This window comes from Myzus persicae, unplaced genomic scaffold (genome assembly GCF_001856785.1).
Source record: "Myzus persicae strain clone G006 unplaced genomic scaffold, MPER_G0061.0, whole genome shotgun sequence".
Classification (NCBI taxonomy): domain Eukaryota; kingdom Metazoa; phylum Arthropoda; class Insecta; order Hemiptera; family Aphididae; genus Myzus; species Myzus persicae.
In genome coordinates, this window is record NW_019103784.1 from 677,760 (window position 1) to 700,589 (window position 22,830).

General features: G+C 29.6%; 1 protein-coding gene across 1 annotated transcript; it reads right to left on the minus strand.

The window, feature by feature from the left end:
• Positions 1 to 4,358: 4,358 nt before the first annotated feature.
• Positions 4,359 to 22,582, minus strand: LOC111035301 (cuticle protein 19.8-like). Its single transcript, XM_022316864.1, has 4 exons — positions 22,354 to 22,582; positions 17,637 to 17,717; positions 15,908 to 16,247; positions 4,359 to 4,686 (listed from the first exon to the last, which is right to left on the minus strand). Exons 1-4 carry the CDS (start codon positions 22,372 to 22,374, stop codon positions 4,541 to 4,543), a joined length of 588 nt encoding a protein of 195 aa, XP_022172556.1. The 5' UTR covers positions 22,375 to 22,582; the 3' UTR covers positions 4,359 to 4,540.
• Positions 22,583 to 22,830: the final 248 nt, after the last annotated feature.

Consider the following 22,830-nt stretch of genomic DNA (forward strand, 5'->3'; position numbering starts at 1 on the left):
AAAATAAAATAAAAATTAGATACTAATTATTCTGAATATTTTATTTTAATCACATTAATGATATTTTACGTGAGATCCATCTTTATTATTAGTATTTAAAGTTTTAATAGGTATCAATAATAGGCTGGTAATAACCTACTACCTAATAGGTAGTTATTATTAGTTTGGATTTCGTAAGAATCACTTTTTATCGCATTCTCCTAGTATAAAGCTGTTTAAACGGACTATTAATTCGATTCATAATATTATGTACTATGTGTCTATGCAGAATCAAATAGGTACATGCAATTTTATTTTGCTTTTTTTTTAGTTTTTTTGGCTTTTAATTTTAAAAATTTGTTTTCAATACAATTTTGTTCTGCGAACTATGTTCAAAATCAATGAGTATTTGAAGTACTTAATGGTTTGATGATTTATATTTATTTTTATACCATATTTATAGTGCCATCGCCTTAATTTTTTTAAAAGATATTTTAGTTTTTTTTTATGTACAACGTAATAGTTTTATAATTTAAAAACATTAACTAGCTGTAACTTTTAACTGTCTTAGACCACAAGATATTGAAAAACTATACATAAACAAGCAATATGTCTAAATCTAAATCGTTCAAAGTCAAAAGCGACCCTCATAATCTCAGGATAAAACATATTGACATTCCGTTTACTGACACTGTGAAAACCTCTAATACATGCATACAAAATTGTTTAAGGCCGCTAGAGGTCATCCCAGATGAAATTATAAAGTGTTTGAATATTATTCACATGATAAATACAAAATGAAAAATAAAAAATAGGTTATATGATAATCTGTAAAAAAATGTCGTAATTCAAAAACACTATTTATAAAGTAGTTCAAACATTAATATAAATTGGCTATCTTAATTTTCTAATTGTATTCTTTTTATACTTCAGATTATTATTTATTAATTGTTATTTACATTATATTATTTAATTAATAGTTTCCTTTTCTCTTATTGTTATTTTAAATTATATCTTGATAAGTACTCTTGCTCTACGAGAAGAGGTATTACCTCAGTGTAGAGCAAAGATAGTAATTTCTTGTATTTATTTATTCTACTTGGTGTATAGCTCTTCTTCCTAGCAAATAAAGCAAATAATAATTATTATAAGTATTTACTATCAAATTGAGATCCAGTTACTATTATATTATATAAAACCAACGAGAATCAGAATAAAATTTAATATTATGAGTTAGAACTACTGATAGAGCTATTGAAGGGAATACATTATGATTAAATCACTGTATTTATTTGATTTTTAATTTGTAGGAAATACGCAATAAAAAAAAAAAAACAACAATTTTTTCACATCCCACTATCCATCTTTATTTCAAATTTAATTAAAACGATTATATTATTTATTCGCAAACAATGAATCTTTGCGTAATTCATGATTTCAAGGCATTGTTCGTACTCGTAAAGAATTAAACATACAAATAATATTTATATGTCGATGATTCTTTATTAATGGTAGTTTACATTTCCAGTAACACATTTCAGCAATAAATAAGTAAGTGCTTATTTGTAGAAATAATTCGTTACATTTTTCTGTATTCTGTATTCTGTATACATTACTCACTCAATTATATTCCCTTTATATTAGCATAGTATTTTTGTGGAATTGAGTTTTTGATTTTGAAAAACATTCAAACACGGCTCTTTTTGCTTTTATTCTATTACGAGTACCTATATAGAGTACAGGGCATAATCCAATTATTAAGGACACACGTTTCACAATATTATAGACTTACCCATCTATAATTCTATACCTATTTAATGGATGTTATAATAACCGATACCTAACGGCTACTAATTTAGTACAATGCGATTCGAAATGATTGTCGTTTTCGTTAAACACACCGCTGCTTAAGCGTTAATTTTATACAAGTGGCGAGGATTTGTCACTAAAACCCTGGTGGTCCGGCTGATGCTTGACTTCAGAGCACGCTTTTGTGGCCTGAAGCCAACCACTACGGCACACCCGGATAATTATTACGCTTAGTAATGTGCAACAGCTCGAATGCTGTAAAGTTAAAATAGTTGAGAGATTGACTCTTCGACACCTTTTGAAACGAAGAATTAAAATGTATAAATAACAATCCTCAATATAATGAAATTAGCGGCAGAGCTTTTATAATAACTTCATTGAAAATTCCATCTCTACTATCGAAATGCTCTATCGTCGGTGTATATTTATTCACAGCATTATTATTAATACACGTGTCCATACATATTTACATTCAAATAATAAAACTATTATGGTATTAGCATATTATAATATTATTTATCTCATTTAGACACACAATAGTGTGTACACTTATAGTACCTCTGTGTACTCTTGTAATACTACACTGTTCGATAAATAATATTGGGATGATAAAATATGCGACGTACGAAAAAATGTCAATAAAAAATGTTAACGTGATCAAATCTGTGATCTGTTGGCATCGGTCACCGGGTCAGCTATAGGTCAAAGTTCATAGGCGGAGCCACAATACTCGCAGAATATGCAGCTGAACCCTTACCTCCTTATTATCAAGAAAAGCGCCATTTATATTTAAATTGTAACTTGTAAGGGCCTCGCGTGTGCGCATACTAACCTTTTGAATTCATGGGCGATTTTGCAGCTTCTAGTAACTAACAGGTGATAAGCAATATCGGGTGCTCACGAATTGCCCCTCGTGTATTTTTATTTAAAAAAGTTACTAGAATTCATTTTCGACTTAAAAAATATCATTCACTCGAATTGCCTCTTATTTTATAATATCCATCTATTATAAAAAAAGTTTTGTTTATTTTATCTTTCATATAATATTAACACCATGGCAACCAATACATAAATAAATACCTAATAATTATTATTAATTGAATACCCAAAGCTCTAAATTATTTAAAATTAAGTTTTATATATTTTATCTTCCATACTATAATATATTTATTTTTAAATATTCTTAATTGCAAATGTTAAATTTCATGATGCAAAGGGTCAACCTTAAGTCGCGGGGCCAAAACCCTCGTGGAGGTCATGAGTGAAGCGAATAGAGGACAGAACCCCTTAGTTAATAGTTATGTACAAAGTGATTCATCAATCACGCTTTGTCCTAATTTTTAAAATATAAATTCTTGAGATTTTCATTTTTACATAAGGAGTGCCCTGTGTCGATACAAACTTCTGTTTGTCGAATGATAACCTATTTTTTAACTGTAAATTATTTAGTGGGTAATTTATTGGAAACTTCGATATTTCTAATTCAAAATTAGAACGAGTAATTTCTCAATTATCAAAATGATTATTACTAGGCATAATAGTCCTTAAAAATAGTTTAATTATAACTATAGCTCGTAAACTAATATACCGAGAATGTTACCCCGTGATATACAACCTAACCAATACAGTTTTACATGGGGAAATTAAAACAGCTGGTGGTCAGAAAATTAAACAATACTTTACTGCGTTATGGACACACGGGTAGGTAAAATAGGTGTATTTGTTCAATATGTAGACCAATTATAAATTATAACCAATCCCAAGGGAATATTTTAGCGTCAAGATTTTCATTTCTATTTTAATATTTCTCTCGAAAAAAATTTCGTAAATCTAAAGTTTTTACACGGGCTGTAACAGTATACCTTAATGGTTTTTTATAATTAATATAAGAATCTATACGTAAATAAATTATGTTTTTAAAAATAAATATGAACAGACATTTTTATCTTAACAAAGCGATACTGTCATATAGTTTTAAAAACATTAAACGTATATTGAAGTAAATTGATTGGATTTTTAAGTTCATTATAAAATGAATATTTTTATGAATGAAATACCAATTTTTTTGTGTTTCATTCAATTCAAATCCCTTGCAGATGTAAAGATATAAAGAAATCATATTTCCTATTTTGAAAGTTAACCTCAAGTATTTCGAATATGAATTGTCTAGAGTTTTTCACATTTTTTATTCTCACAAACAATAGTAGTGGCGTTATTTATTGTCTGTAATAATATTAAGTTATGAGTAAAAACAAATATAAAGAATGGCGTGAGAGGGGGTGAGGAACAAATCCTCAAACACGTTTGTATGCGAGTTGAGATTATGCATACCTACACTGAACACTTAACTATAAGTCTATAACTTCTAAGTATGTCTATGGAATCGAACACGGGAATGTTTGGCACTCTACAATACCCACTAAAAATGACGATGACTATAAAATATACGGATAATGATAAAACTTTTTTTATACTTTTATTATTATTTGTTTCTCACTGTCTATCACAATATAATAGGTAAAATATAAAGGAAAACGTATACCTAGTCGAGTAAATGATGAAATTCCAACTTTTATTCCGTACAGATTTTATTTTAACGATCGATGTGTACACACACACACACACACACACACACACACATATACACCTGTGTTACAGTACAATATTGTGTCATAATAATTGTTCTGGCAACAAGTCGAAAACATTTTGATTGTTGTTCAGATATTTCATTGACACGTTTAATGTTTATGATTCAGTAATTTAAATATTCTTTATAGTAATTCGAGTGTTGCACGTAGCGCGGGTTGACTTCGTACGGATGTATAGCTGTTGCTTCGTAATATTCCTGGTATACTGGTGGGGTGGTTGAAAAGCCTTCTTGCACATTCTTTGGAAAAGCTAAAACGAAAGAAAAAACGTACAGTTAAAAATGTATTTTGAATCCGTTGAGCATCTCATTTTAACTTGTGATAGAACTCTTTCGGTGTTTCGATGTTTAATATTAACATTAAAACCGTGACAATTCAGACACTTGCTGTGTAATAATAATTACTTATTGCCATTTAATATTGCATAACCATTATCATGTTGTATAGCCTATTTATTATTGTTGATCGAAATTTTAATTTTACTCCAAAGCGTCGAACTTATTACTGTAATAAGCACATGTCATCAGGACGTGTTTTTAATGTATCATATAGATGAACAATAATGTGCATAATATATAAGTGCAGTCGATCGTGCACATCGATCGTGCATGGTATTACTATACTTCCGAAACTAAGAAACTATAATATATTTTAGTTGTGGTTATATTATGGTGTATTATGATTAAAATAAAGTTTATTCTGGTATTAATGTTTAATATAATATGATTCTGTGATATTGATGAAACTGCGTTTTCAAATATTTACACGTCAGTCTATATACTTTCCTGTTGGAAGGAGACACATTTTCAAATATTTACTTCAGCTTAAGACTTTAAGTATTATATTAAATAATTATCCTTGAATCAATTAATGATAAACATAAACTGTAGTACAGATAGGATAAACAACTCATGAAAACCTTACATTTTATTTCATTCCAAATGTTTACATTTATTTCGTTTACACATTTTTTAAATTTAGCTAGGTACCTACTAAGTACCTTAATTTTGCTCAAAAATGTAAATTATTTATTTTTAGTTTTTACCATTCGCCACAGCTAAAAAAAATTTTAATAAGACAACGGTTCAAATTATTTATTTTTTAACTTTTACCATTCAATACAGTTAAAAAATAATTTCGATCACGAAAACGGTGAAACTAAAGAATGTACTTGCCGACTGTCGTAAATCGACACCGTCATTTTAGCACTGTGAAAAACACAATGTACAGTTGTAAGTACCTATAATAAATGTCAGGATGGATCTAAATAATACACTGTTAAATAATATGACAAAATATTGGATGAATATTATCAATGCCCTATACTCCTACGTGGTTTTAAAGTAATACTGTTTTATTTTATAACTAAACATTAATTGTAATAGTTATTGTACGTATCATCAAATAGTTAGAAAGTTTCAAACATAAAATTGAGTTAAATCAGTTTAACTTGATAAAATAATTGTCGTCGAATTATAGAATGTCCACGTCAATTTTAAAATGGGTTACCTTTACAGTAGATATGTCTGCAGTCAAGTGTTTGAAATAAACAATATATTTTAATAAAAGCAATTCAATTTGTCTTGACAAATTTTACTAAAACAATTATTATCATAATATTTGATATAAGCATTATGATGAACAATGATAAAAAATTTGCTAAATGCAGTTCCGTAATCGACTGAATTAATATTATTTTCAAACAGCATCTGGCCAATAAAGATCAGTTCTCATTGGCATAATGCTGTTGATTCTATCTTGAAGTGCAGCATAACGATTTTCTAAGACATCTCGAATATTTGTCCATTAATCATTTTTGTTATAATATAACATTATGTCATACATTATTGTCAGTAACTTATAAATTAATACCGGTGTACTGCAGAATGGTTTTAACAACAGGTCCATTTTCTCGTGGTATAATTAGTCGAAATATTTCAAATATTTTTCTATTTGTGTGGTATTTTATAGCATAATAGTAAATAGTAATAGTGGAATGTCCAAAATCCTACATAGATATAAACGTTGATATGTTTTGGATTTCAACAAAATATTTAAATAATGTATAGTACCTATACCTATGCAATGTTTTTTTGGAAAATGTAGCCAAACATAGCATACTTTCACGGAAAAATAAATTTCTAATGGTAAAATAAATAAATAAATACAAAAATGGCTTTAGAAATGGAGACCTCAGCATAGAATAATTTTCAGTATGCAATGATTTATCATTGATTTCATATTTAACACGTCCATTGGAATCCTACCTAATCCTAACACCCTACTCAATAATGAGATACACGTGTAACCTAATATATTGCAGTAAAACTTTCCCTATTTTTTTTTTTAAAAGAAACTTGGAATACTCTACTTACGACCCCTCCAGGTACCAGTTATCAGTTCCTATCAGAGACAACTATTTAAAGTTGAGATTGAATCATTTTTTATTCTCATAGACTTTTTTACTTCACTTTTTTTTAGTAAATATTTAGCATATTTTTGCATGGCAGGTCCATAAATCTTTTATCATTATTCGTTTGTTCGTAGAAACAACTTTTCTAACTCTCACATATTATCCTTTTCTTAAGAGGATGCCAGTACATTTTTTTTCTCTTTCTTACCCGACATAGCAAATTTCACGTTCACCACAATCGTTATAATCATATAATGGAATTTTAGAATTACATTTAAAATTAAAGTGAAATGATCTCTTATAAAATTTAAAGGTAAGATTATTATCTATGGCATCCCAAAGGCTCTTAATTATACTTTAATTTTACAGTAACTTATCAGTATTTTAAAATTTCAAATTATTTGTAGATCTTAAATTACTCATAATTTGCTTTCAAATAAAAATATAATAGAAGCCTATGAGATGCTCTAGATAATAATCTTACCTTTGAATTTTATAAAGGGACATTTCACTGAAATTTTAGAAATTATTATGATTATAATCATTATTGTGAACGTACGATTTGCTATGTTGTGCTTAGAGCAGAAAGAGGAATAAAAAATGCACTGACATCCTCTTAAAGGATTAAAGAATTATATATTTATTTTAAAGAATTAAAGAAAACTCTTTTTCGTGCGCCACGATTTAGCATGGAATGTACTTGTTTGAATATTACCGAAATTTGCTCGTCATCGGGAGACAGCATAAATTATTTTTATAATATTCACAAGTCACGTCCCCAGCCATTCCACCAAAAAAGGCGGTAATTTAATGTTTCGACGATAATTAACTTAAGAAATGCCATGGTAAAGGCCATTGATTAAACCTATTAGTTAATTACAGAAATATACTCAGATTACAAAGTTTCCACCGGCATCATAACTGACATCGCCTAGTCATAAGTCATAACCTACATTGCCGGAATTTCAACCATTGACAGTACCATATTATAATAAATGTAATGTTATTTGCTTGTTTTAGTAAAATTATTAAGCCTTTAGTAAAGTTATCGGGTATTAAAAAATATATTTAAAAAGCAATGGAGGTGTGCGGTCTAATTGATAATACAACGATATTATTCGTTCAACTACGTATTGGTTTATTGTTTTATATTTCTTTAAAAGGATTGAATGACTGCCTCTAATTAATAATTTTGATCATTGACATTTAGCACAATATTGTTTGTGTGCAAATTATTACGACGGCGTTTAGTATAGGCAATTATTTAAACGTTTATTCCTTGGACCCAATCAAATTGAAATTTATATTGTTCCACGGCGTTGTGGAAATTAATGTTTTCCTGAATGGCGTGTTTTAATTAAACTTACATAACAATATTATAACGGATACCGTAATGAAGTTGTACAAGTTGTGTTTAAAATGAAATACTAGTAAATGTCCAACGCAAATAAACATATAAGGAAAATCACACTATATAAGCGTTCTACTACCGAAATTGGATTCAATGCAACATACATATTATTATTTATTTACGAGTATGTTCTAAGAAAATAATACAGTATATTTTTGAATTTACGATCAGTAAAATGGTAAAAAGTCTATAACTACTCACTTCAAACACCACTCGTGCACTTCATACTAGCTGCTAAAATAGTATTTGTGTGTGTGTGTGTGTGTGTGTGTGTGTGTGTGTGTTTGTACAAAATATAATTTAAACCAATATTATTCACGGTGGATTTGCTGTGGAGTCAAAACATTTTTCAGAAATTGACTTCGATTTCAGTAACCATATAATATACTCTTCAATAGGACGAAGAAGTTACAGCCAAGAGAAACGTAATTTATTTCTTATCGCATCACATGTTCACATACTGATTTCTCACGGTAACATGAACACAATTATTTTACATACCGTCATCATTTCTATTCCACCATTCAGTCGTAAATATACTGTCGCACCAGAGTAGAAAAAATTTAAGTTGCTATTAGAAAAAAATGAATGATGCACGCTTTAAGGTGGGCCTGCACCGGGACTGGCTGATTTAAATTTAAAACGATTCAATTGAAATAACTGAATTCCAAAACAAGCATAGCAGTATATCGGCAATTTTTTACACCGTTCAAAACGAGAGTTTGTTTACGTTTTTTGTTGTTTTTTCATTTTTTTATTTTTCCAGTTATTTGATTGTAACAATTTTAAAATATTTTCCTAACCAAAATATTAAAAAAAAATTTTTAATGGTTTTAAAAAAGAAAATTCTGTGTCATCTAAGACCTAAGCACGAATACTGTGCAACAACTTTAATACTTTATAATAATCGATTGCGTGTTCACTTAAGCCAAATGTGTTTTATTATACATAATAATGATAGTGTTCCGCTGTTACCTACATAATATTATAAGGTGACAAGTTATGTGAGTTCCGGTAAGTTGATCTCGACAGTAAAACAGGAACCTTTTATGGTCCAGTAGACACTCCAGTGTAACAGAGACGACGGTTACTAGAACGATAGAAATGCTCTATATAATGTGGACATTTATATGCATTTAAGTAAGTTGAAATTCGAAACTATCACCTGATCACGATCCGTTTTAAAATAATTATTATCCATTAAACTGTATACTGCATAATAATATATTGTTTTCTTTTATATCGTAATCGGTTTCTTTGAACATATAATACATACGTATAAAATATATACCTGGGAAGCAATTTATAAATTAAATACTGTGAGTTTTTGCATTACACAAGGGTAGGCAGCTAGTGGAAAGTGGTGGCATATTGGTGTGATTTAAATTAGACTTGTAACATCGATTAATATTTTCGGAGAATTTCAAGTATTGACTGGTATAGGAACGACCAAAAAAAGGTTAGTTTTTTGTTCTGTTTGAATCTATAATATTTTATTAGATTGTATAAATTACTTTCGTGGAATATATAAATCGTATTTATATACTTTATGAATAGACAAATTTAATCATTTAGTATAATTAACATGGCGTCCAACGTCTTCTTATACACTTAAGAAATAAAAAATAAATATAGAACATCATTTTCTTGTCAACTTCTAATAATTTATAAACTTAAAAAAAAAGCTATGTACCTAATCAACACTTTTATATTTTACTGGCCATTGAAATCCCAACATAATTGAAATATGAATTAACATAGACAAATAATGAATCAAAATGAAAATAATAATCAAGTGGTTGACATTTTAGTACTTTGTATTTTTTTTTCTAAGAATATCTTCATGTTCTTTAACTGGCATACAAATACAAATAATGGTGTTTAATGCATGTTTTTCATCTACTTTATATTGATTTTTTTTTTTATTGTTAGTGTAAGTTACATTTTCTTTCCAAGTTTTAAATATTATTTAAGAAATAAAAGTAAACATAATGAAATTTATGTGAAATGAATTTTATTAAATATTCATTCAAAATATACCGCGAATTGTAAAGAAAAAAAATTGATAACAATATAATATAAGCATACGATACGTTATTTTTTAATGGGATTTCTAAATGGTTTGAGTGCAATTTTTCGTATTTTCATTGCTATAAGTACTGCAATGAATTTTTCTAGTTTTTCACTACGTTTACATCTGTGCTCTAATATTTACAATGGATCAAAACACTGCAGATATACCTATTACCTGCAAACAATAAGTTAGTAAAATCCTATCATATCAATAGAATACGTTGTCATTATTGGGTTAATTTAATCTCGAGAGTCTTAAAATAATTATAATGCAAATGAACTGTTATAATACGTTTTCATATAAGAATTAAGTTGTAACCGAATCCTTTGATGAACTAAAAATGGGAGCTACACGTTGACTTGCGAAAGCATTCGTCTGCGTTTCATCACTGTTCAAGCTCGAGCACTATATTTATACGTCTATACACCTAATATAATAATATTATGGCAGTATGTTGTATGTACAATTGTACAATGTTGTTGCATGTGAGTACACGGCGTGTTTACTTAGTGCATCTCCGATTTCATTTGAATACATGTGTACCTACTAGAAAGTTACTAAGAAACAACCTTATGTATTAGTAGAAGACGGAGCTCGACCTGAGTTTAATTCTGTGAGCCGCAGAGAGATGATGATGAAAATAATGAATACAAAAGAATAAACCGTGTACTACTCGAAAGAGTGTTTTGCTTAAAATTCAAAAAACCTACAGAGATATGGCGCTTTTATGTATATATCTAGAAAAACAACTACGAATATTGAACCTTCCGCGGGTTTTCTAATATTCTTTATTGAAGGATTCCATTTAATATTCTCGGTTTTTGTAAATCGACCAAACGACGAAAATGTCCCGGGAACGGTGGTTAAATAATGCGTTGTAACGTTTCAGCTGTACATTTAAGATTCGTTCAAAAAGAATAACTCGCTCATGAAAAATACGAGCTTTTGAAACATCCCGCTGTCCCGATATAGTTTAATAGTGTCTGCTGGCTGTTGTGACCGTATCGTGTCTTCGTGCGACCGTAGGAGTGGTTGGACCGACAGAAGTGTGTAATTAAAATATGTTTGTAATTAGGCAGCCGGCACTACGCGCTCGTCGTTGATCGAACCGCTTTCGAGTCGAAAGGTGTACAAGTATCATTGTGGATATCAGTAATTCGCTGTGGTATGCGACTGCGGGCGATTATAGTTTGACAAAAGACCCGAAAAACGACAACCTTGTGAACCGATTTCAATGCGACATCGTCAAGAATAATAATACACACCGAAGTTTTGAAACGACACACGACTAAATAAATAATATTGTATTGTTATTTTGACAGTGTAAGCAAATAGCAATGTATTATTATACAACCGATGGTGTTATACTATTATGTAATTATAATACCCTAATATGTTTAACATTTTCGAGTATGTAAATTTTTATCGGCTTTCAATCAAGAAATAATAGGTAGGCCCTATTTGAAGTACGACTGTGCGAGTATCATTAATCATTCTTGAAATCTTAATTTATATAAGTAGAATAAAATATATCGAATAAAGTGTGTACAATACAACGTTAGTCCCTCTGGCCTCTATATTATTCTATGCATAGATGCATTGTAACATGGTTTATTGATAGGTAGGACGTACCTGATATTGAAAAGTGATGAGGGCTTTGTGCATATTGTGTAATAATTTAATGGTACTACTTTTCACAGATTTTCGCTTGTAATTAAGTATTATTTGATATTCGATATTATTTAAATTATTAGTAGTTTAATTTAATTTTTATAATTATTATTATCATAATAATTTCCGTTGTGTAATATTAAATCGTGATTTCTTAATATTTATTTAATTTGTTTGATATTTTGTTCAATTTTCAAATGTAACATAAAATACCCAGTGTGCATTTTGAAAAGCCACGATGGTAAAAACGTGGAAATGTCGCATTAAAATTTGCTTGTAATTGTATGGCTTTTTTGGGTAAAATTATAAATTCTTTGTCATGTTGCGACCGTCTGAAAATAAATTAAGCCATGAAATAAGTTACACATCTTTACAAAAAATATGTTGTTCATAACATAATGCTACCTACTCAATGTACAACTGAATAAAAACTGTTTTTTAGTAGTATTGGAAAATGCTCAAAGTAACGACAAATTTCTTCATGTTTGGTCTATTTGGAATTCAATATGAGATATAAATATGAAACTCTTTAATAAACAAAAGTCAGCCCATTTTATGAATTTGATATTGATGACAAATATTTGCTATAACCAAACTCTCAGAGCCCAGTAACTAAAAAAAAAGAGGAAGTCCCACTGCTGTATACATATAGTACTATAGTAGTAAATACCATTACAACTAGACATTTGTATGTAATTTTTTTTTGCATAACATGTATTTTGTAGATTTCTAAATTTTTTAAGCACATCATAATTTTTAAATGTTATTAATAATTATAATAACATTTGCCAAAATAAAAAATTTCGTTGTTCTAAGTTTCTATAAATAAAAATTTGTAGGACTCTTGTCTTTTATTTTTCAAACTTTTTTTATCGAGCAGTAAAATAACTTATATGAGTTTATTTCTTTTTAAATTTGCAAGCATTAGGTATAAAAATTAGAACTTTAAAAATTGGAAAAAAAATTATAATAGACAAAAAAGAATACACATTACAGTTAGACTAATAACTTTATCACTCCTCTTAGAACTGCTGATTTCTAATTATTTATATAACGATGGAAATGTAAGTTTTGTTTATAAACGTGTCTTGTGAGAAGCATGCATACGTATAGAAGCTTGTATTAACTAAGGATATAATTAACTTAATTATTGATAAGAACATAATGGATGTACTTAGTAGGTTTTATAATCTTACAAATCTCTCGAGGGACTCCTAGAACGTAACAGTATTATGAATTTACTGTATAATATTTTATTATATTACGTAACAATATAAAATTATTAAGTTGTATTATCATCACGCGAGTGGTTTATAGTAGTCATTCAATTAATCATAATATTATGAGGTTAATATGAAGTTTATTGCTATAGAAAATTATACTTTATTAAATTCTTTTAAACTAGGTACCGTTGGAATTAAGTCGATACTATGACCAAAATTATAATTATGTTTGGCAACCATTGAGTAGGTTATTGTGGTGACTTACAGCGTTTGTTATAATTATTATGTTGACATAAATCATTAATATGTGAAGACCGGAAGTCATGCTTGCGCATAATTGAAAATACTAAAATATTATTTATGGTATATATATTAAAGAAACTATATTATTTATGGTTTCTGAGGGAGCCTCAAACGAGATTTTCGAATCCCTGATCAGTGGCGTGAATACAAAATGGTGGATGCCTATAGCTCAACCCAAATTAAAAGGGTTAACACGAACATTGCATAACGAAAAATTTTGATTGATGGTCATAGACGATCAATAATTATGAAAAATATTTTAATTTTCATTATTAGGGACTAAGTTCACATTATGAAAATTGATATTTTTTCTAACCAAAGTTGGTTCACCAAATTTTACTATAGTAATATTATATTATATAAAATGTTTATTTTCAAGATAATTTTTTGAATGGAATTAGCAACTTTTATTTTATTGGTATATTCTTCGTAAATAAAATACATGAAAACATTTCTCTGTTTTTCCTCATTGATACTGGTATTTGTACACCTAATAATTATAGAAACTAATATTATATTAAATACATTTTTATTCCCATTACGATTTCAAATTTATCAAAAGAATTTGTAATTAATGTCTTATTGATTAAATCATAATACAAATACACAATTTCACCAAGCTGACAACTAAATATTATGACAGCTACCTTCATACTTTTGAACGTCTAGAAAAATAAAAAGTTACCTATCCAGATCCAGATGTAATAATGTAATGTCTGGACAGTAGTTAAATCTAAGTATCGGGCGGCGAAAAATGCGGCCATAAACTCGTTACTATACGTATTAAAAATAATTTCGACCTTACTACATACCCATTCGTTCTTTTGCAGTGTGAATTTTTCTTCCACGGTACAACAAAATTGTATCTACTACAATCTTTACCGAAATTGTGCACGGTAATCAAAAAAACTTGTAACACGCGATTTACCTAACAGCTCACACGAAACACACTCATATGACTTATCGAATCACAAGTATTACAACACGTATGTAGTATTTAATTTTGATATTCAGTGTAATTGTGATAACCGATAACGTCAATAACGAAATATAGTAAACATTAAAACCTATCGAAGCGACTACATATGTTACGATTTGTCGCATGACAAACACCGTTTTACGATAGATTTCATGCACTCTCAGACTTGAGCAATTGTACAACAATACCGTACGCGTACAAGTTACGATAATCGTTTGTAAAATCGTATCAAACCAAGTTGTACATAGTCTGTCTTGGGAATTTAAGGACTAATACCGGCTCATCGGTAAAGTTTCCGCTATTTCTCGATATTCCGATCCACCCAGCGTGATATGATCAAACGTATCATTTACTCGGGACCCCTTAAAGTCTCGTGAATAATAAACGCAGTGTGGCAATCCTAACGTAGTAAACCGGAAATACAGTTGTAGGTACCAATTATATTATTTCAGCTTATAATTGTACTATTAATTATTATAACGATTGGTTTATGGTGTGCATGCAATAGCTTCAAACTATAATAATAGGTAAATATAATTCTAGCATTGAACTCGGTACCAACCAGTTTGGCGCACACAAAAGTTAAATTAAACGATACAAATTAAAGACAGTGCATATAAAGTATTCTCAATAACAGGCCAATGAAGCAAATGGGCCGAGGTAGCACATTGTAAAATTATATTTAAGCACTTAAGCATCGCGGTAGAAGGGCAGTGTGTCTTCTAGCGAGGCGCACATATGTTTGATTGTGTCTCGTATCTTCGTGTTAGTTTTAAAATAATAAAAGTAATCATTTAAATACCGTGAATTATTCATCTCAATTTTGTGTACCTTTCGAAAGATCGGTTAATCGAGTACGCGACAAAAGGTTAAAACATAAAAAGGTTTTACCTCAGATAGGCGCATAATATTAACGATCAGCGGAACTTCACCTAACATTAGAATAAAGGGCAATATTATTAATAACGTCACTCCACAATCATATAGGTAAGGTCATCGCTAGGATTCGTATACAAATACTTGTCGAGTACTTCGAATTTTTCAGATGATATTTACGGTTCTACACTGATTGTCGGGCCATCGTAAGACTATAATGCCCGTCGTGCACTTTGTCACAGCCACGTCACTGTGAGGACTTAGTCATTCCGAGGCTTAAAGCATACGGCTACTCGGTGTTTAAAAGAGTAATCTAATTCTATTTTGTTATAAATTTACAAGTGTTCAGTTTATTATCCTCGTCTGCGTCTTTCTCGCACATTCCCTATATATTATTATGTCCACAACTCGTTGCGAACGTGACACGCCGTTTAAATATTTATATCATAATAATAAATTGCGGACGAGCGCAGCGTTCACTAATCCAGGGCGAACGTGACATTCGGTACTGTCGAACTCACTTATCGGTCCTCTGGCCGAGTGCGGGTCGTCCGCGATGTCTGCGACGGCGACGGGCACGGTCCGGACGACTGGCACGGTCCGGACGACTGGCACGGTCCGGACGACGGGCACGGTCCGGACCACATACCTGGGCTTCTTGGGTTTACCGGATTTGCTGACAACCGCGTTGAAACCATTGACCGGGTCAGCCGTGTAGTCGACTGTTCGCACGGTACCGTCGGGCTCCACGAGGCTGTACTGGCCGCGGACCACGTCGCCAGTGCGCTCTTCCGATTGGTGTTTGATGTCGCCGGTGGCGGGGTCGTGCACGCCGTACTTGTAAGCGTAGCTCGCAGGGACCTGAAAAATATTATGTTTTACAGGATGGCCCGGACACGACTATATTATCGTTTTGGGAACGGGAACGTGAAATTATTTTCGATGGGTATAGGTACACAAAAGCGTCGACGGCGTGTTGTTTTGCCTGCAAGTTTGGCAATCGTGTCTCGACGGGCGTCGGTGCTTTGGGCGAACGAGTAGTTTTTCGCATTTATCGGTTAAGTGTTTAAGACAAGAGGACGAATAAGCATACGTGGTTGTGACAGAGCTTAGTTCTCAACACGAAGTTTTGCCGGGTTCGTCGGAAAATTTAATATCACAAAAGTTATACCAAACCCACTTAAGTAAGACACACTTCTGTGTCGGCACTTATTTTTTTGTGCATTTCACCCGGAAAATTGATTCATCTATTTGCACAATACGTCGTCAAACACACCATATTTGATTTTTATCCCTCGAGGTATAATCTTCATATCATGAAAACAAATAAGCAATATTTCGAAAAAAAAGACTATATGTACCACTTGTTCTTTTTGATAACATATAAGCCACTTTTTATACAAGAAAAGGTATTTGCGAAGGAAGTAATCAGGAATTGAAGAGAAACTGCGCTTCAGTATTCGAGTCTCTGGGGAAATTTTAGAGACAATAGGCATACCTACAATTTATAAATTAAATATTTTGTATAAGAATGATTTTTTTAAAACTACAAAAAGCAAAGAATATCTAAGTGAAACAAAAACCTTATCAAATGATGTACCTATATAAAAATATATTACACAGTCATTCTACAGTTACTTTGCAACTTTTTAAAGTTTAGTCTCTTTAATGTCAAGAATGTAATGGCAGTATTTTGCTCCCAAAACAAACATTTTTATTTGAAAACACTAGACAATACACTGCTGGTTCATAAAATACGATTTTAGTTAATATTTCAAAATTTATTGTTAAAAACTGTAGTACAATTAAAGATTATAAGTGACTATTTTGACTCGACATGATATTGTTTGACAGTATAAACTGAACTTCTGAACTCAATAACTCAGTACGTATTACCATTATTATTCTGTATATTTGTGACGTATGTGTATAGAAATTATTAACAGTAGGTATCAAGTCAGACATACGTAATACAATTTACCATATTATTACCATGTTTTTGAGTGAGCTGTGAAGTATCTAATCAGACGTATGCAAAATGATAAGCTACGAGACAATTTCAAATCATTAAAGTCGAATACAAAATAGTATATACTATTTGGCGTTTTCTCTGTGTTTATTATTTTCTGAAATCTTAATTAATTAATTTTAAAAGCAATATTTTATTTTCGCGTGGAAAAATATGTAAAACTTACTATTTCCATCAGTATTTCATCGGTAAGGTAATAATATATAATTAGTTGTTCTTACGTAATAATCAATATCCGCTCGACCTGGATATCTTGACCTCGACAATGATATGCTAACCATTAATAATAGGCAAGACAGCACCTGAAATTAGTTGTATTAGTTATTGCTTTAGTTGTCATACATAGAAGTATTAAAGTATGGTTGTGTTCGGAAATAGTCATTTTTTTCAAATGTTGAAGCGCATGCAATTATAATAATAATTTATGAGGCATACCTATATTGTCTTAATTTTGAAGCTTTAAAAAAAAAACAATTTCTGATATCTTAGTATGTAATATAATGACAGTATCATTCGTATATCTACGGAAGACATGAAATTTGCAATCGGGGGCACAATTATGGAGGTTGGGATAAGCTTTGTTCGTACGTATAATGTCGTTGCTTATCCAAATTCCAAGTTTAAATATAAATGTATGCACTTTAAGAAAAATATTGTTATCACTTCTCGAAAACTTCTAAAATGTTCAATTAGCTTCTATTCTCAATAAATTAGCTTCTAGATTTACAAACATAGTAATATATATTAAATTACTTATAAATATTTATTTTAAATAATGCCTATGCATATTAAGTAAATTAAATTAAATTATACGTATAAGTTACATAAACGTTTTTATATTCAGGCTTTAAGATAGGCAATTTAAATTACTCGCAGGTATATACCGATATTATATCATCACAAAAAACACGTCTGTGGAATAAAAACACAAAATATGCATTCGGGCGTACAAATTGAACAATATGAATGTGTTGTATGATTAAAATAAATAAACAAACATTGTATATATTGTACTTTGATTTATTGAATTGTATAAGTTTTATAATAACCAGTTAATTATTTTAAATATTAGTTAGTAAATAAGTACAAATAATACAAGTAATAACGATCACGAAGTCTTGACATCCTCAATCCTCATTATCAAACGATAGATTGTAGCTTATTGTAAATGAACAATACATAAATACAAATATCAACTATATTGTAATGATAGTTCGTTTCTTTAATACAATTTAGATACTATAAATAAATATTAAAATACATTTTTTATATTGTATTATTAATTTATCAAATGGATAATTTACATTTATTAAGTACATACAATACTTATATAAGGCATAAAGAAAAGAAAATCGCTCTATTTATAAGATTAAAAAAAAATAAAAATATGGATTGTAATTATGTAAGAATTTGTATATAGATATTAAAAAATATTGCAAAAATACACCGCAGTTTACCCACTAGAACCATAAAAGTAAAATTTTAATTTAATTCCTATTATTTATCCAACCTTTTATATACCATTAGACATACTTATTAGTAGTGGCATAAAGTGTCATAATTTTGTTTTATATTATCTAGATTCTAGGTATAGTATTGACAACTTTAATTTCAAAAGTAATAGCATCCATACAATATAATAATTTAACCAAAACTATTAAAATATTCTCTTGTAATGTGTGAGAAAAAAGTTTTCAGTTTTTTATATGGAGATTGTGAAAAAAAATGATTTTTTGAAAATACAAAATAAGTATTATTGTTTTAATCTGGAAATTACTTTTAGGTATAAATCTATAATATGTAAATATTAAAAATGGGATGCTAAGAACTCGCTTTAAATATCAATGTAGATTGATTCATCACTAATGGGAAAAATAACTTACAGTACACATTTGAGCTATTATATCATCTACTTTTCTGAGAATCGAGTTAAACTGAGACCTATCATATTATATTAATTACTATACAAAGATTAATTCACACTGTATTTTGTAATTTTTCAGTGCGCCTATTTTTTAAAAGTCTGTCAACGAACAACAATTTTTCAGGGTCTTGTGTTACATATTAATTTTTAAGGATTTTATGGGAGAAAATGTGTTTAGAAACCTACTTATCTCACAACAGAGGCACAAGGTCATAGAAAATGAATTTCGTGTTAGTAAGTAGGTCCTATTATTCTTGTTCTGGGTTAGGATAGAAGGTCATTTGACGGAAAGGGACAATGTAGAAGTGAAAGATAATTTTTGAACTAAATTAAATATTAATATAGACATTTTATGTTAATAAAATAATATAATAATATTAGATTTCACACTATTAGCAATATTATTATTATTATTATTTTGCGAAACTGTTGATATGGTTAAAAGTGTGTTAATCGACCGTGTAAATATGCCTATAATAGTCTGAATAATTGAAGGGGGATTTTTTTAATAGACATAATATTTAGACGTATTCAACATTGTAAATGATTAACACGTATTATAAGCCTTAAAAAATAGTTTGACATTAGATTGATAACAAGCGATTAAAACTATTATGCATTTTCTTACATTATTGGTAAATTTAAGAATTTTATTTTCAGTTTTTCATATTTATAAAATCTGTATAACTGCTAAATTTGTCCGCAAAAAAACATCTAAAATCGTGAATAACTATCAATTTATAATACCAAGTAGGGATTTCAAATGTATAAGTAACATAACTAAATGTTTATTTCAAAAAAAATATATAAATATATTCAATATCACAACATTATAATATCTGTAATGACCACCATTATTTAGACTTTCTGATAATAACTGAGCATTTCGCTAATGAACAATACCAAATTGTATTTAACTCTGAATAGTTAAGTAAATTTATATTTTTATTGTTGTACCCACATAGTTTTTTAGTTGAACTTATGACCTAATTTATTTTGTTCACTTTTGTAATCGTATAGTTTTAGTTTATTTTCTTTGTAGGTTTCTTAGAATATCTCAATATGTTTATTCACTGTTAATGACGTAAAAATGAAAATACTTTATTCAGAACTCGGAGAGTATACAAAGAAGTTGTCAACTTGGAGATAATTTAGAAGTTACATATCGTTTATGTTATTGTGTAAATGCAGCACAAAATAATGCACGGGTAGTTAAAAACGAAAACATGAATTTGAAACTTTTACAGTTGTATTATGTTACAATAATAATTCTTCATACGTAGAATTTGTGAAAAAAAACGATTTAATCTATACATATAATATCCTCTAATATTATTTCAATTTAACGAGTTTTCATACAGTAGATGTAACTATTGTGTTAGGTATTCTCTTAAAAAGTAATATTTTACAATTTTTAATTTGGCACAAGCGGAACAATAGTACTGCCGGATTAACGAAAATTGCACGTTATAAAAAAATACCAGACATTTGAACGAAAATCAGATAAAATAAAAATATATTTATTTTCAATACTTAAAATTGAAAATACAATAAAATTGGCGATAATCTCAATGATATTGTTTGATGTTTGTATTACATTGAATGATTAGAATTTATTACCTTGAGGTGTGTATGCAAAACGCATCTACAAACAGTAGCTAAATATTTAAAAATTCAAAATTAAGCTGGTCAATGACCAAAATTGTGGATTTACTAGAGAGGGTGGCAGAACACTGTCATTATCGTTCATCGAGTAGGGAGGGTAGTATAGTATAGAGCAGCGGTCCCTAAACTTTTTTTTCGGTGGTGCCCTTTATTGGACTAAATTTAGCCGTGGTGCCCTGCCTTAAATATCTCAAAAAATAAACACAAAAACACTTATTCTCATATTGATGATCAGTTTCAAATCGAGCTGTCCGAATCAGACTATACGATGTCTTTTTTTCTTACAATATTCAATTTAAAGTTAACAAAAATAGCGATAAATTATCAATCATTTTTAATGAGTCATCATGCCCTCGAAAAGTGCTCATGGTTCACAGTTTGGGAACCGCTAGTATAGAGTATTGGGTATAGGATATAGAGTATGGAGTACCTTCTCTACTGAATATTGAGTCGATTCGATTAATATTGTTTAACAATGTAAAGAATTATTAAAGTGCATTAAAAAAAATTATTATTGTTGAATTCTTAGGTAATTGCATATATTTGATGGTGCACCTAAATTATTAAGTTATCTTAAATTAATTAACCAATGTAACCTCCAGTAAAAGTTTTGGTTAATTACTTTTAGTAAAAAGTTTTTATCAGAAGCCCAAATAATTGTAACTACCTCAGTAATTTAAGTCAAATTATTTCTTAATTTAGTTCAATTATAAAGTGATGTTACTTTAAACATTTAAAATACCACCCAATAGGTAATCGTTAAAAAAAAAATGCGATTCATACCTAAAATGACCAATATAACTTATAGTATACCTAATGATCAAAACATGTACACATAATATATATAAAGATGAAAAATAACGTGAAATTCCGTTGATCTTTTTGCTTGGCATATAAAAGTAAGTAGTATTATAATACTATAACCGTGGTAAAAGTGTGCAAGTTATGGTACAGTGGTAAGTATAAATAATAAAATATTAATTATTAAGGAATCTATGATAATAAGCATTTGCATCTTGTAACTACCGTTTTACATTTTTACGTATAATATATATATTTATTATGTGGCTTGGCGAGGCGCGGTCGTACGCTCAATCTGCGACAACGCTCAGAGCGTATGCAACTACCGTCGTTGCTACCATTCGGATGGGTGATCACCCGGATTGTTAGCAACCCAATCTTGCCACACATACAAATACGCGTTTCAAATCAACCGTTTCCCCCAACAAATAGCTAATGGCCATAGCTGCCGGGCTTTAGATCAACACAAATAATATATGTATGTAGACACGACAACTGCAGAAGATTGAGTAAAAAATTTAAATAATTAAATAATTTAAGTTACTTACTTGCAGTACAGAGCTTATCATCGTTATGGATATTGTTTGCCGAATGGAATTAATGGTTTTTAATTTTCAACTATCAATAACACGCACAGATGTACAAAGACAGACGTTCCACGACTATGTTTCATTAAGTCTGACGAGCACTGACCGCAAGACGACACAAACGGTATTTTCACATATGTAAGTCATATTTATACATTTTGTTTACTTATATTATGATGTTACCGACAATTGTGTCAAAAACCTTATGGAAATCGAATGCTATGATAACATTACGATCCCATGGTGAACACTGAACAATTGGACAACGGTTGCAAGGTTGACCCATGGGAACTAGAATATCCCAAGTTTCCAGCACTTTACGTGATATGACGTAATAATATCCACAATTATTGTACTGTTTTGCATAATATGTTTGTATGTGCATGTGTTTATTTTTGTTTCCGACGCTATGTGGAAATCATTAACAGGTTAATTGGT

Excerpts from the sequence above, each read along its gene's own strand:
- LOC111035301 (XM_022316864.1), bottom strand. The coding sequence starts at position 22,374 with ATGATAAGCTCTGTACTGCAA. Across the intron at positions 17,718-22,353 it reads TGATAAGCTCTGTACTGCAA|GTGCTGTCTTGCCTATTATT; the intron begins GTAAGTAACTTA and ends AACTAATTTCAG. Across the intron at positions 4,687-15,907 it reads CTCGGCCAGAGGACCGATAA|CTTTTCCAAAGAATGTGCAA; the intron begins GTGAGTTCGACA and ends CTTTCGTTTTAG.